The 16765-nt window shown below is 48.3% G+C and overlaps 1 protein-coding gene and 1 pseudogene across 2 annotated transcripts in view; one reads left to right on the top strand and one right to left on the bottom strand.

Moving 5' to 3' along the window:
• Window positions 1-2695: 2695 nt before the first annotated feature.
• Window positions 2696-2874, top strand: LOC135920588 (U2 spliceosomal RNA; annotated as a pseudogene).
• Window positions 2875-3795: 921 nt separating this feature from the next.
• The window catches only part of LOC135920415 (uncharacterized), a 32602-nt gene continuing 19632 nt past the window's right edge, over window positions 3796-16765 (bottom strand). Inside the window, exons 2-3 of one of the 2 annotated variants that reach the window (XM_065454684.2) lie at window positions 10669-11042; window positions 3796-7488 (exon numbers count right to left, since the gene is read on the bottom strand). In XM_065454684.2, coding sequence (XP_065310756.1) covers window positions 5862-7488; window positions 10669-10979 — 1938 coding nt within the window. In that variant the 5' untranslated portion in view covers window positions 10980-11042 and the 3' untranslated portion in view covers window positions 3796-5861. Of the gene's footprint in view, window positions 7489-8916; window positions 8967-10668; window positions 11043-16765 lie in introns of those variants that run through there. The other variant, XM_065454691.1, reaches the window with a different exon arrangement.

The following is a 16765-nucleotide window of genomic DNA, read 5'->3' as shown; positions in this document are numbered from 1 at the left end:
GACGTCATAACACGTTCCGACTTGGTTTCAGCGATGTCCTTGGTGAACTAAAGGGATCTTGTTTTGTGTTACTTACATTAATTCGAAGCTCTCCTAACTGCTCCTGGAATCCAAACGAAAACACAACTGTCATTTTTAGCCCTACAACATACAAGCCACACTACTACTACTACGTGAGAAGCACAGCGGACGCCTTCACATTTACACGGATGGTTCAGTTTATTCTGCAAGCTCAGCAGGAGGAGTTGTTATTCCCGCGAAGTCCGTCACCACAAAATTCAACACATCGTCTGCAGGACTTCGTTAGCTTGCACATGAACTTACACTTGCACAGTGGAACTCGACGGATTTTACCAACGTTCGTATCCACAACTTGAATCCGAATCTACGACTACGTCTTCCGTCAGGACTATCTAGAGTTGAGGAGAGGCTTTTGTGCCGTTTGTGGCTTGGCGTGGCCTTCACGAATGCTTGCTTACTTCGGATCGGAATGGCCAACAGCCCTTCATGCGATAACTGAAGCTGCTAGGAAACAATAACCCACCTTCCCTGTGAGTGTCCCCGCTTCAGTGAGCTCAGAAAAGAACCCTCAAGAGTGTTAGATATAGTCTTGACAAACGCCCAGGAAAGGGTACTGGGACCAGCCGGTCTGAGAACTGGCTAACTTCCCTGTCTTTCCGTCTATTCCTGCTTCCTCTTTCTCCTTTGTTTATATATTGCGAAAATAAGATGCACGTTATGGGCAGTATGTAGGTAAACTTCAAAGACAGGGGATTAATTATGAAATTGCAGTGAATTATGCGTGGAAGCAATTCGACGCTTTATGAATGTGTTTTGCCAACAAAGAATTTATACAGTTGCCCTGGGGGACTGCGAACACAACCGATATAATATCTCGCGTAATAAGAATGTGGGGGGGTGGGCAGGGAGTGACGGAGGACACCATGGTTAATGTTTTGGCGAAGTAATGCGTGCGTTGATGAATTAAAGCGTAATAATGAACACTACAAGATAGCGTAAAGTCACAAGCATAAAGGCTAGGGATCCCATGCACGACCTTTCTTTTCCATGGTGGCGGAGCGGCCGCGGTGCCATTCCCTCCGGTAATTTATGTAGAAGACTATGCTCCATGATCCCTCATGTGGAAGGAAGTTAAATGCCTTGTATATGTACAGTTGCTATACCAGGTTCAGACCCAGGACTGCAGCAGTGGCCTAGCGGTTGAGCGTCTGCCTCCTGTGCAGGTGGCACTGGGCTCGAATCTCGGTCCGGAAATTCGGCGGTTTTTCTAATGGGTACAGATGTCACCCGGCCTATAGTTCTCGTCTACTCGTGGCGGTTCGGTTCGCATCTCGAAAGATGGCGCTGTAGATATTTCTAGGCGTGGTCTCCAGGCGGTGCTTCTCCAAGCACAGACGGCGTTCTGGTGGAGCATCCACCGCGATTGTTGGAGGCGGACAAGTATTGCCGCCGGCCACAAACTTACCGGCAAAATGGGCACAAGCGGCAGTGAGCGACGCTGGGCTAGTCGGCTTGCTGCATTCTCTCGAAGAAGGCAACAGCTCGGCAAGACTAGGACTGACAGAAGGTAGACGACACGAGTACAAGCGCGCTCGCGGCCAAGCGCCTGGGAAGGAGCGTTTCTCTCCAACCCGAGGGCGTCCCCACATAACAGGCGCATTGTGGGGACGCCACATGAGAAACTGCTGGCATCCAGATCCATCACCCCCCTTTTTTTCGTGGTTTTGTTGGCCCCGCAGGGTTAGACTGCATTTGCATGGTGAAGGCTACTTTCTCAGAACGATTGACCCCCAAAGAAACCCACGTGCCGGGCAAGGGTACGCCATGTGTCCATTCGGATGACCGGTGGGCAGCGTAGTTTTGATCCTACAACCTCCTGCAGCCGATGCAGGCACTCTACTACAAGACTAAGGCTTGCGGTCCCTGCACCGCGGACAACAAAGCACGACGCCACGACTATATAAACCCGCGGTTACCCGCATAGTCACCCATGTTAGTCAGTGTGTGTGTTAGCCACGTCAGTCAGCGTGATGTCACTGATTTCAAAGTATTATCTCGTGTTTGTGCCGTTTTACCCGAGGAAATGTTCCTATGCTGAACATTTGGTTATAACTTAGAATACAACGTAATCCTTCTTTACGTACAAGCATTCAGCTAGACAAGATGAATTGCCAAAAGGCTGTGACGCCACAGGAAGCTGGTGCGGGAACTCCGTTTGTCATTTACACGAAATTTCTGGCTTACGAAACCTCAGATCACGGTAACAGTGAGGTTCACTAAGTAAATTTAATGAGTAAATTCTGCTTCGACAATAGAAAAATAAAGCAAAGTAAAGAAAGAAAACCCTTGGCGTGGAAGCTTCGTAAGCCAGAAAAGACGCAACCAAGGAGTTTAACAAAAAATCATTAGCCATACCACTCTGTCAAGGTGGATGGCCAGCGAAGCTGTTTTGCACACGACACAGGGGTAACACAGAATTATGAACAAAGGTACGAACTGATCTACCATGATTTTTATATACATTCGCGTGGACGACGGTACTGCGGCTCGGAGGAGCCGAATGAAATAGGCACACGTGACGTTTCGGCTGGACCGCCACCACGGGAGAGCGGAAGGAAGGTAGATACGCAAGCGCTTGGAACGCCGACAAAGAGAGGGCGTTGCGAAGGTAGACATAGCCGACGCGAGTCAAAGTGTAGTATTTGTGCTTATCAGCTTAATATCTGATACGGGTTCTATTTGGACGCAAGATATTAACCTCACTTTTGCAAGTTGGCGGAGTTTGTGAGCCTGCTTCACTTCCGCCGCGGGTCGTCCCGGTATTGCACTATCCCCAGGATCGGCACATGGTTTTTGCACTCGCAGAACAAAGTGCACGGAACCCTAGCCATAAACAGCTTCGCTGTAAAAATTGCTGGAGTAGCAGCCGTCGCAGTTTCTTACCAGCACAGGTGAAACCAGCTGAAATCCGCTCACAGCTCATTTCATTTTGCTCAAGTATCGTAAATGTTAGCCTAACTGGAAAATAAAACCTCGTGGTTTATGGCTATAATGTTAACTTTGTCTGCGTATTCATATCATGATTTACTATAAAATGTTACAAGGCTTCCGTGTCAAACAAGTGACAGAAAGAAAGACGTCGAACAATATCTCCACGGCAAGATTAACTAACCATCCTAAATAGCACGGAGTAGGAAGAAAGCGCTTCGCATAATTCCCGCTATTCGCTAACTTTTCTTGGTACCTGTGGTAAGATGTCGGCGGTCCAGCTTCCCTTTTGAGAGGTCCTCTCCACTCCAGCAATTTGTTTTTAAACCTCGACGCAACACCGAAAGACCGGTGGCGACACCGCCTTGAAATTCCCACAGTAGCCATGTGTGACGTCATAGATTCTGACGGCGTCTGTTAGGGGCTAGCTGATTTTTCATCAGTAAAGATGGACTACAAGAGCCTAAAAGGAGCCAAAGACTCTGTTGACTAAGAAGTTTAGAGAACATTTACTGCACCACAACGACCTGCAAGAATACTTTGAAATTTGTTACGCTACCCTGGCGCACCACCGCACAAATGTTTTCACGAAATGAAAAAAAAAATTTTTTTTGAAGTTTGGCTTTCATTCTTTCTTAAAGTAATCAACCGAATACCGCGAAATTAACAACAATACAGTTTTGAAGGAATGTTTCATCAGTTTACACTAAATCGGTTTTCTCTATATAGGAACGTGGCCCTGTAACGATGGTACGTATTGGGTTGCAAGCAAAAGACAGGACAAAGTTTTTTTTTCGATTTTGTTCTTTAATGGCTGAATGCAACTCGTCAAGCAGCGAAGTAAAGGTTGAAAAGCCTGTTAGCAAACTGCGAATGGTAGATAGGCCTACAAGTAAAGTGAGCGTTGCCGAAAGATGATGGCATTCGTAGGGGGAAAGCTCTGCTAACGTCATAGTGACGAACCCAATAACTCTCTGACCGCATTTGGTCGGCGTGTCGTTGGCAACAACGAACTTTGCGGTCTATTTGAACGCACAACCAGCCGCTAATTGCTCGGTGACCGTAATTAGCGTAGAGAGTGACCGTCACGTGGGGTCATATGCCTTGGAAGACTCTTTCGAGACCACAGCAGGAAGACGGTGGGATGTGAGCGGGACTGCCCGTTCTTGTGGCCTTGAAGTGATTTTTTTTTTCCTTCTTGTGACTGAACTTTCACTCGTTCATTACGCAATTCCAAGCTGAATAGAGAGGGAATGCATGGTCACTATATAGTCGCCGCAAAATGAAAGTCTTCATTACCATCATGCCTACGGACTTGAAGAATTGAAGCTTCATATATGGCGGCTCGGCAGATGCGCACACGCCCGACCCATATTGCAATTATGCACTGTATTCTCAGGCAAAAATCGGCTTTACTACCACCGCAACGAAAATGGAGATTCATAATGTGCAGCGTAATGAGATGAAAGGTCTGAGAACTTTCGTAAAATCAATGATGACGCCTGCGTGTCTTTTGGCACTTTCATGCACCTTATTTGGCGCGGTCACAGTAAAACGAATGTCGCAGCGTCTTTGGACTACATAGTATTCGGTTCCAGCCCTTGCAACCAAAGTAAACAAACGAACATAAGAAATGATTCTGCGTCACATGCGCTGCACGCTGCAAAAAATGGCAACGAGTATTACATAATAACAACGGGCAACGCTTACGGTACCCTAACGGGAGTACACGCCCCGACATGGGCTCGGCTGCGAATATGTGAAGCCCGATGTTCTCTACGCATAGGAAAGCTCAAATGAGCGAAAGTACCGAGAATGCCTCGTGCGACCTACCGGCACCGGAAATGTAACCTGCCCGTATAGGATTGCTGTTTACGGAATACCGGAAGAGCGGATACATAGACGGGCGGCAGCCACACTGTTAACGACAAATTGTAACATGTTATTCAACCGCAGCGCATTAAAGATGCTTCACGTGCCATGAGTGTCCTCGCCGAAATGAAAGTGCATTTGGTGCTTGTCGCTTTTACGCCAGAAACTAAGTATAACACGAGTTTTGTGCACAGAATCCGAGATCGTGCAGCACGCGCGGTCTAAATCAACGCGCGCCATCGGATCTTGGAGCCATGTTCTGTTTGTTCTACTCAAACTCAGCGTCACCACGTGGCGCCACCAGCGCTGCTGCTCCCCGTTTGCGTCTCCGGTATTCCTTTATTCCGCAAATGGTAATGCGTATGCGGACAGGCTAAAAATTCCTTGTCTGGTTACGTCGGGAGACGGCGAACAATCGTGGAAGCGACTAGTTTGCACACGCTTGGTACACTGAGTAAAGGAAGTTCGCGCCATGCATCCCCGAAGTGGCGGTTTGATCAAGTCAGGTTACAGTATTGTGAATGTAGTTGAGGCTGGATTATCTTCCCTGCGCTAAGGTAACGAACGCCGTACGCGATTCCTATTCCAAAAAAGGAGCAACCTTGCATATCTCGATGCTGGAGCAGGCAGTATTAGGCGGAAAGAGCTCCCACTAACCTGCTTCAGCGCGGCACAACCGTCAAAGAGGGTTTGATGGCGAAGGCGAAGAAAGGTCTGCCGTCGCCTCCTAGGAGGTATATCACATTTGGAGAAAGTCCGGTCTATTTACAACGGATGCTTTAGCGCTGGTTAACACGGTCACGCAAAAGCCCATAGCACTGCCAATCTACTACGCAAATACTCACTAGAAGGAAGTAAATAACGTTGTAGATGCCTATATACCTTCTGTTCCGGCAGTGCTGCTGCTCATGGGAATTAACGCTGCGGATCAACATTCTCGACGGTGAATGAGCTAACGGTCTACACAAGGACCGCCAACATCAAACCAGCTCTCCGACCGTCCGACGGCAATAGCAAAACTTCTCGAGCCAGTGGTTGCGGACACAGTAGGACTGGCCCGCGAACCAGTTGCAACGGCTGATCTCCTTCAGCACCGTCACATTGTCTCCCTGCACACGCACCGTGCCCTCGAACACGGCCTCGCCCGGCGAAAGTTTGATGGTCACCCAGTAGTGACTCGTGTTCGTCGCACGCTCAGCAGGGGTCGCCTGGAGCGCCGTCACGTCCATGACTTGCAATAGCTTGTACTCGGCGCACTTCCGCGCTGCCTGGGCCACCCAGCCGTTGATCTTGGACATGAAGTGGTTCGCCAGCGTCGAGGCCAGCTCACCGGAAACGGCGGCGTCGGAGCGGGCGTTGCACGCGCACCAGTGATGCGTGATGGACGCGTCGGCGCACGTCCTCGTCTCGGGCACGTCGTGCAGCAGGCTGAGTCCGTACGTGGAGTTTGGTCGCTCGGCGTTCGGGTAGTCGAGCAGCTCGACGAGCATGGCGTGCACGTCGAAGTGAGTGGTGAGGCGGCGCTGGTTGGCGCGCAGACTGCGCGCCGCTTCTGGGTTCTGCTCGAGGAACCACGGCGGGAAGACCACGAAGGCGAAGGGCTGGCGGTCCTCGAACTTGCCGATGTAAGTTGCCCGAACGTCGCCGAACCGCAAGCCGTGGTCGCTGAGGAAGACGAGAACGGTGTGGTTGAGCGTGCCGGAAGAGTAAAGAGTTTCCAGGTGTCGCCGGAAGGGCTCGTCTGCGTAGCCCGCACTGTTCAGCGAGTCGTGCGTGATCTCGCTGATCCAGGTGTAGGAGAAGAACGGACGCTCGGCCATCACGTCCGTGAAGCGGGCGAGGTAGTCCAGCAGCTCCTCGAACGGCATCGTGGGTCCCAAGCAGCGGACGCGCTGCCAGTCTTGGGTTTTCTTTGGCGAGTCGTCCATGGCCATGATGACGTGTCGCAGGTAGTAGTCGGCTGGTGCGCGCCGGAAGCCCTGGCTGAAGTAGTTGAAAAGGCCGTAGAACGGTGACTCCTCGAGAAACATGGTCCGGTAACCCCGTTCGCCATACAGCTGCCAAATGAACCGGCCACTCAGGTCGTCGTAGAACCCATCTGGAGCGGCCTTGGTCGCCTCGTGGTCCTTGAGGCCCATGATCAGGGGAACTTGGTTAGGATACGAGTTGTCCCCGAGCTTGTTGTATCCATGGAGTTCGAAAGCACCCAGCTTTTCACGAACGAACTTTGCGGTTTCCGGCAGGTGTCTGTCCAAGTTTAAGTACGAGACCGAGTCGAGACCGAGGACTAGAACGCTCAGGTTGTGCGGCGTTCCGGCGGGCGCCGTGCGACAGCGTTCCTCGACACTGCCTTTGATCACCGGGTTGAGGAGAAACTGGTCGTGAAACGACTGCTCCGGAGACTGCTTCGTGGCGCATTCGACGAAGAGGAACTCCTTCCTCAAGGGTTCGTCAAACAGGAGTCGCTCTCTGGAACTATACAAGTACTTCTCGTCGGGTTTCTTCAAAGATTCATTACGGTAGATTTCTTTGTAGAAGCACACGAGGTCCTTTGGAAGCACGCCATGTTCTTTGAGATTTTCATCAATGATGGCCGGAAATCCATCCCTGCAAAGGAACGCGAGGTATGTTGTCAGCGCCAAAGAGTACACATTTCCTCGTTGAGCACTCAGAACAAATTTACAAAGAAGCAAAGCAAATGGGAATGCCGCAACGCTGACTGGCGGCAAACACGCTCGCTAAAACCTGGTTCACTGACAGCGATCATTGGATATGGCTACATAAAATGGGTCGAAACCGTTTTTCCTTCACGCTCTAGCTCGTGCACGTCGCGACGTAACGTAAAGCGACGTGGGCGAGTAAGTATACTTCGGATCCAACCAGCGATCACAAATTTCAAACCGAGCCCTCTTGTCACTACGTTGCGGCCGCTTTGCCCAAGCGAATGAATATTACTTGCTCGGTTAAATCGCCTTCCTACACGAGAAAATGTCGATAATTAGAAAATTCATACCATCGTGAAATATATCTCAAGCGGTCTTTCTTTTATATGTAACAGAATATTCAGTAATCGTCTGTAGCAGCTAGCACAATTGAGATCGTTGACCTGGATTACTCGAAGGGGCGGGCATTATTTGCGCAAGCAAACGAGGTCCATAGCGTCTAATTAACTAACACACATGCACTGATCAACTTTCTAAGCCAGTTATTTTCGGGTACATATTGCAATTACGTTCTTTTGTGCATTAAAGGACAAATTTAGCCAGAACGCCCCAGAATTTCGCCACAGATATTGGAACGCAAATCTCGATGTCAGGTACACCCTCAGAATTCGTTCTAAATGAATATGCCAACACGGCAAGGAATTTTGGACATCGCCCCTGCGGCCATTTGTCGAGCTTCACCGCAGTGCATAACTCGACCGGCATTAAAAAAAAAATTCAGAGATCGGTCATATTTCAACAACTTTCCCTTGGCAGTGTCGAGAAGGTTCTCCATTCTAACAAAATAAGCATTTACGTAGGAGGATTGGTAAGCGGGCCAATCGGAACCTATCTATTCTTGGGCTGCGCACGCACAAACGAAACACGAGAAAGAAGACAGGACAAGCGCTGGACCTTGCGGCACTTTGCAAGCATTCACACTTTACGAGCCCTTTTAAGCACTTGCGGCACTCTGTCGTAACACGTGTGTAATCTTCTTGGCCGTAACCTCCCTGCTGCGTTATAGCAGTGTTATGGTCCCCACCTAAACACTGGTGGTGCACTGCGGCGAAGTTTGACAGATAGCCGAAGGTGGCAATGTTCAAATTTCCTTGGGTGTATAAATTGCTAAATGTGCCCTAAATCAATTCGTTAGAAAAGTGTAATTTTGTTAGTTATTCTATTATGCATTTCGATTTGTCATGCAAGCATTGTTCGCCTCTTCGAGCAATTCAGCTCAACGAGCACAATTGTGCTATTTGCCACAGGCAATTGTTAAAGTTTTAATGAATTAATATACCCTAAGTACAAGACGTCGACTGATATGCCTTACTTGAGCTTGTCCTCGACAAGGTCCACTGCAGCCATGGAAGGGAACGAACCAGAGACTATTAAGAAACAGAAACAAAGCAAAAGTGGTAGAGGAAGATGGCAAAGCAGTGAGAGACACCAAAGGGCCAGAAAGGAACGGATACGAGTCAAGTGGCAAACATAAACAACGAAAAGGATAACAAACAGGATAACAAACAAAGAGATAGCATAACAAACAAGAAAAGGATAACAGAGAAAGACAGATGGAAGCCGGCATACCTTTCTTTTTGGTCGGCAGTAGGTGGTGCGCTCCAAAGAGATAGAATAACAAACAAGAAAAGGGTAACAAAGAAAGACAAAAAGAAGCAGGTATACCTTTTTTTTTTATGTCGGCAATAGATGGAGAGCTCCAGCTGGGAGCCAACTGGCCCCCTCTGGCGAATTGTCCCGTCAGAAGGAAACACTCTGAGAACGAAGGGAGCGCTGGCCGTTTCGTTAATAGCGGGAGTATAACTGCGTGTCCCATGTGTATGTGTCTCGAAAATTCGATAGAGCGATTTCACGACGAGCTTCAGTATAGGCCACCATTGTCGCAAAGCATGCCGGGAGTAGTAGTTCTTAGCAGGTTGTAGGCCCACTGTGCTAAAGAGCGGGCGGTGTTCGCACCATGAAAACAAAAGCCCGGGGAAGTGAGAATAAAGAGATTCCACAGTAGGAGTGTAGTTGAACATACGCGGTCCCACCAACTTCCTCCACACAATTCAATGGAAAAATTGCCCGATGGCAAAGCACTCGATTTACCCGTCAATGTTGCTTTCAATCCAAGTACAGTGCCCATAAAGTGACATTAAAGATCAACACTAAATCAGTTTGGACTGGCAAAGTGTCCTTCACAACACTATTGGCAGCCACATAGTGAAGAACGTCGATTATTGCTGGAGAACACTCTCGAACTCACGCCGAACACTCACTCTCGAACTCTGCGCCAAAGCCTCCACGCCGGCACGTCAGTGTGACGTTACGGGGGACCAGGAAAAGTTCTCGAGAGTCACTAAGTTGAGTATTTGATTCTTTCAAAATACAACGCGGGGGCAGTTCCATGCCAATAAGCAGTTAACTAAATACAAGCAGACGCCAAAGATTAAGACGTCACGGCGTGAACTGCAGAGTGGGGTTGCCACTCGCCTTCTTGTCTTTCTTCTCTCGCGTCTTTTCTATGGCTGTTATACCGTACTCCTCTTACTGGAAGAGTAACCATTTTACTGTAGTAGACGCGTAATTTACCACTACAGTTTACCAATTTACTGTATTCGCCGACAACTTAGGAACGCAGTATAATATATAACCTACCGTCCAATTCAAATATGATTTGTATAGATGCGCCCGCCACTTACGTTCGCTAGCTTCCGTGACGTCATGAGGTAGGTAAATTTATTTCAATATCGGTATCTTTCGGGAACTGTGTGTCGGGGTACATATGCACAGAGGGTAGTCGCAGTGCGGCTTTGTGGGTGGAGCACGTATTGCATTTTAGGTTGTCACCGGAAAATAAAAAAAAAGAGAGCCTGATTTGCGACAGAAGAGAAATCACACACCGCCGACAGGGTTGGGCGTGTTCTCTTTAATATTTCTATTTAGTGTCTCTTTATACTATAGTCTACGGGACAAAGGGCCACTTCCGCAAAAGTATTTGCCAGCGCTCGCTTCGTTCACAGGATGGGCCTGCCGGGACGGCACAGAAGACTGAGGTCAAAGGAGGGGGAGGAAAACGCACCTGACGGTGATGAAGTTCGGTCTCCCGTAGCACCGTCGCGTCTCCGAACGGCGCCGGAAGTACGGCCTGACGGAGGGGTCGAACGCGTCGAACTGGGGCAGCGTGCAGCCCGCGGTTCGAATGCGGTGTCCCACCGGCGTGGCCCGCTCCCAGGCGCCGGCGGCGGAGCCCGAGCCCTCCGCGGACGAGGAGGGCGCGGCCGCGGACCGCGGCGTCCACAGATAGTGGCCCACGCTGTAGAGGAGCAGCACGTTGAGCGCCGTCACCAGCAAAAACAGGGGCCGGAAACGGGGCAGCCGAGACGGGCTCATGACGGCTTCTGCTGCTGGCGCGGCTGCTGCTCCTCCGACGGGAAGCGCTCAGGTGACCTCATCCTGCGAATGCCAATAGGTCGAGTGTCAGGTACTCGCAGCGATCGTTGGACACCGAAACGCGAGCTTCGTTGCACCAGTGTTGAAACCGAGACCGCGACAGGCAGAAGTTTGACCGGAGGGGCACCGCAGCGTTTTTCGAACGCGGTCTATCTGTAGACAATGCTGTCATAAACATGCGAGCCAAAGATTATTACGCTGCACGCAACGAGAAGCTCACATTGTTACATAGGCCCGCTTTATTACGCGCCGCATTTGACGTCATAAACCGGCGCGACAGCACAGAGAGAGCCGCCATTGGACGATCGTTCAGAGCTACGGGCGACAACCTAGTGCACAAGACACACGCCTCCATTCTTCGGTAGTTGTTAACGGGTTTATTTATTTCTTCGCAAGAAATAAATAATAAACCAAGAGCAGCACCCCTAGCAACGTAACCTTCAGGACGCTTCAACGAACGCGTGCAGAGCAGATCTATCAAATCTGTAACAATAACCTGACTGAAGCGTTGTTGATAGAGTTAAGCGTATATTACTAGTCAGAAGTACGAGATACATTCTACGGACAGAGAAGCGGCAGCAGGAAATAAATAAATGAATTTTTTGTGCTGCTTTACAAAAAAGAGCAGAGCTTAGTTATAAAGAAACCACGCATGAAGGTAAAAATTAGACGCGAAGCTCTGCAGTCGTAGATAACGTCATTTGATAACGTCATAAACGTCAGATTGATAACGTCATACTGAATTGTCATGAAACTTGTTTTCTGGCGATTCGAGGGAATCGCAGGTGTTGCAAATCGTCAGAGGCAACCAGAGATAACGTTCATTGAAATTTAGAAATAAAACGCGTTTAAGTCTAGCTCTGATAAAGATAATTAAAAAATGAAAACAATTTAAAACCGGACCATTGAGTGACGACGATGCGAGAGTCAGCTGACTCGCTTAAGGTTAAAGTATGTCCCAGGTGCCGCACAAAACGAACTTTAGACAAACTGTTCCGCAGAAGTGCAGAAAATGTAACCAGCAGAGGCGAGTGCTTAGTATTAATATTTTAATCCCATTCTCCATCCCTATACAGAGTAGCATGCCAGCGGTTGTATACGCGCCGGCAAAATTATCTGTTTTTCTAATAAAGAGTCTCTCTCTCTCTCTCTTCAGCTGCTGTTCTTGCCATTGTAATGTTTATGTTAACCGTGAACAGGAGGTCTCAATTCAGTTTTTACTATGGGGCCCCCTTCTGTATACCTCTATGTGTAAAGCATTTTGCGAAATAATAAATATTGATTGATTGATTGATTGATTGATTGATTGATTGATTGATTGATTGATTGATTGATTGATGTTATATGCCTCTTACTCGATAAGCATGTACAATAATTATTACTTTAGATTGCTAAGGACCCAACTTTCGAATGCCCTAAATAATTCCCAAAAATTCAACGGAAAAGATCGCACGCATCTAAGCTGAGTGGAAAAGATGCCAACTACGGCCTTCTCTGAACTTTAGACTTGTGTCCGTAGAAATAACAGAGCGACAACAACACTGAACGAGGTGCTCTTGAAAGCGACCTTCAAGAATACGCACAGGTAGCAATACTGCGTGTTTTGGAAAGATGTCCGAAATCAATTCAACCTGTAACTAATTTGGCCTTGAAGAAATTAGGCGTGATAATGAACTTGTATTTAAGCAAGTGGACAAAAACAAACTTGAGGCCATTGATAACGCCGTCAATGTGTTGTGAATAAAGAGCCAGAAGAAGTGATCAAAAAGGATTGCGAACGGAAGAGGCGCGTCGTATGGCCTCAAATTGGTGAGTACGGTAATTCTGGAACGTAGCAGAATAACTCAAGCCTTCGGATAAGGCACGTCATTAGCTAGACGGTTCCGCAGAATGATAAAGATGCAGAGCTTGCCTTTCCAGTAGCATTACAGGTTGTGTAAGCTGCATAGTTTGCAAAAAAACAAAAAAAAAACAAGCAAAGCCGAATGCAAGAATAGGGCGGATATAAAGTTCACAAAGTATCAATACAGTCGCTCTACGTATAGCTGTAAATTTTATTGCTCGAACGTCGCAACAACTCCATTTTCACTTTCCGAACTTCGTCCGCAGCTTTTCTGAGTGGATGTTGGAGTAGGTATTTGTTTAGTTTATGTACGCACCTAGGTATTTATCCGCCAATATACCGGGTATTTCAGAGAAAACATTCAAAATTTTTTTAAGATTGCTTGTGGCATATAGCACAGGCTTAGTCCGAAAAGGCGGTCATTCCTTGTAAAAAATTTTTAATGCATAATAGACTAATTAAAATTTAACTAATGAAGGTTTCAACTACATGCCTTGTGCCACATGTCCATTTAAAATTTCCCTTTAATATAACCTGCAATTTAGATGCCCTAACGTTCCTTCGCGGTGACTAAGCAAATGCATCGGCGATGGCAGAAGGCGAGTAATTGCTCAACGAGCGCGAACATGCAAAGCGTTGATTGAGTGAGTGAGTGAGTGAGTGAGTGAGTGAGTGAGTGAGTGAGTGAGTGAGTGAGTGAGTGAGTGAGTGAGTGAGTGAGTGAGTGAGTGAGTGAGTGAGTGAGCGAGCGAGTGGAGTGAGTGAGTGAGTGAGTGAGTGAGTGAGTGAGTGAGTGAGTGAGTGAGTGAGTGAGTGAGTGAGTGAGTGAGTGAGTGAGTGAGTGAGTGAGTGAGTGAGTGAGTGAGTGAGTTGAGCGTTCCAATCAACACAGGGATCCGACGACAGCCTAGCGCGTGAAGCCTCCGGACTTTGATCACCTGTAGTTCTTAAACACAAAGCTAAATTTAATTATACGAGCCTTTTAATGCGTTGGCATTAGGAGTGTCGAAGTGGAAGAAAGTGCCCCACCGCCAGTTGCACTTCGTTCCTCTTAAGAGACAGGACGCATATCGAGTGAGCTCATGAACAACACTTTATGATGTGGTGAAAGCGGTTGAAATCATGAATCCAGGTCCTCAAAGAGGTGCGACGTAATGCTGAAGCATTTTCTCTCGCACATGGCGATTAATCCCCACTGAATTTTTTTTGGACAGAGTGTGACGGATAAAACCGAGTATGGAACCCGCGATCTCGCGTTTAAAAGCGGAACTTGACGACCACCACTGTTCAGAGATTATGCTCGGCGACAACCTAAGAATTCAATACAGTCTCCGCCCGCAAAACCACACTTTACTTGCTTTGTGTGTCTGCGCACTAGAGACCAGTTCCCGAAGAAGGTACGTTGACATTCCGGACAATCAAATTCCGGCCCTTGTTAATTGCCAAATGCTGCAATGGCGGCGTTTCGAACAATCGGACGGGCCGTAGCAGCTCTGAGGGCCAATGAAAGCTGACAAGATGGCCGATTGTCGTCGAGAATACAGCGGAAATTAACGATGTCCAGAGAAAGACAGCACCCTGGGACGCTTATTCTAAAATTAGTCCGCAGCCACCGTGACGACACGCAAATGAGCGAGCGTAATTGGCTGGTGTCTGTGAGCTCGACGGTGGCGTACTTGCTCCTCTCATTCCTAAGTTGTCACCGACTTAACGAATAAGCTGAAGCACGCATATATCGCAAAGTAGTATAAGCCACGCTTGTCAGGGAACTGCGCCCAATGCTTCACCAATCCAAAATGAACCGTCTCGCGGCGGGGGTCGTAACGTCCTTCCAGATTCTCTCGACCACGAAGAACGTACGTGTCGCTGGAGCGAGGGAATGGGTGTGCGCGGGATTGAGTGGAGGGGCAGCAGTGGGCTTGGTCAGGGTTACGATCCGAGTTGAGTAATGGCTCCGCAATGAAGCGAGAGCCGCCGACGAAAGACTGGCGCCTGTGTGTGCGAGCGCGCGGAGACCGCTCCTTAGCTCCGGTCGCTCGCCGGGTGTCAATCATGCGAGGCCCCCGGACAGGCCGCCCGTCTCCGACGTGACTCCTGGGATCGCGACCGCGCTGCGTTGGCTGGCCGCCAGCGCTGGAGCAGATCTCGAGACGATAAGTCACGCTCTCACGGGAGCTATATATACGGCTAGAAACGGCACGCGCGTACGCTTCGTCGTTGTTTTCTTTTCCCTGACCACGTCCGTCCCCAGCGCACACGTTACGATACCTTATTTTGTTGGTCTGCACGGGGCCGTGAAGGTTCATGACTCCAAACTTTCTTTTGGTGTTCCATACAGGGGCCAGAAAGGTTCACGACTGGGGACTTAATTTTGGTGGTCTATCATCATCATCAGTCTGGTTACGCCCACTGTAGGGCAAAGGCTTCTCCCATACTTCTCCAACTACCCCGGTCATGTACTAATTGTGGCCATGTTGTCCCTGCAAACTTCTTAATGTCAACCGCCCACCTAACTTTCTCTGCCGCCCCCTGCTACGCTTCCCTTCCGTTGCAATCCAGTCCTTGACCCTTAATGACCATCGGTTATCTTCCCTCCTCATTACATGTCCTGTCCATGCCCATTTCTTTTTCTTAATTTCAACTAAGATGTCAATAACCCGCGTTTGTTCCCTCACCCAATCTGCTCTTTTCTTATCCCTTACCGTTACACCCATCATTCTTCATTCCATAGCTCGTTGCGTAGTCCTCAATTTAAGCAGAACTCTTTTCGTCAGCCTCCAGGTTTCTGCCCCGTACGTGAGTACTGGTAGGACACAGCTGTTATGCACTTTTCTCTTGACGGATAGTGGCAACCTGCTGTTCATGATCTGAGAATGCCTGCCAAACGCACCCCAGCCCATTCTTATTCTTCTGATTATTTCAGTCTCATGATCGGGATCCGCGGTCACTACCTGCCCTAAGTAGATGTATTCCCTTACCACTTCCAGTGCCTCGCTACCTGTCGTAAACTGCTGTTCTCTTCCGAGACGTTAAACATTACTTTAGTTTTCTGCAGATTAATTTTTAGACCCACCCTTCTGCTTTGCCTCTCCAGGTCAGTGAGCATGCATTGCAATTGGTCTCCTGAGTTACTAAGCAAGGCAATATCATCAGCGAATCTCAAGTTGCTAAGGTATGCTCCATTAACTCTTATCCTCAATTCTCCCCAATCCAGGCCTCTGAATACCTCCTGTAAACACGCTGTGAATAGCATTGGAGAGATCGTATCTCCCTTCCTGACGCCTTTCTTTATTGGTATTTTGTTGCTTTCTTTATGGAAGACTACGGTGGCTGTGGAGTTGCTATAAATATATTTCAGTATTTTTACATATGGCTCATCTACACCCTGATTCCGTAATGCCTCCATGACTGCTGAGGTTTGGACTGAATCAAACGCTTTTTCGTAATCAATGAAAGCTATATATAAGGGTTAGTTATATTCCGCACATTTCTCTATCACCTGATTGATAGTGTGAATATGGTCTATTGTTGAGTAGCCTTTACGGAATCCTGCCTGGTCCTTTGGTTGACAGAAGTCTAAGGTGTTCCTGATTATGTTTGCGATTACCTTAGTAAATACTTTGTAGGCAACAGACAGTAAGCTGATCGGTCCATAATTTTTCAAGTCATTGGCGTCCACTTTTTTGTGGATTAGGATTATGTTAGCGTTCTTCCAAGATTCTGGCACGCTCGAAGTTATGAGGTTAACGTTCACGACTCACAAGCAGCGCAAATCACCGAAGTGTGTGACGAAAGATACATGCAGTTAGTTAAAGCAAGGAATCACAAACACAATCGGCTGTTTCACTTGAGCACACACACACACACACACACACACACACAC

This window comes from Dermacentor albipictus, chromosome 2, assembly GCF_038994185.2.
Source record: "Dermacentor albipictus isolate Rhodes 1998 colony chromosome 2, USDA_Dalb.pri_finalv2, whole genome shotgun sequence".
NCBI classification, from domain to species: domain Eukaryota; kingdom Metazoa; phylum Arthropoda; class Arachnida; order Ixodida; family Ixodidae; genus Dermacentor; species Dermacentor albipictus.
Note: the sequence above shows the minus strand (reverse complement) of the source record. Positions and strands in the feature narration are given on the sequence as shown.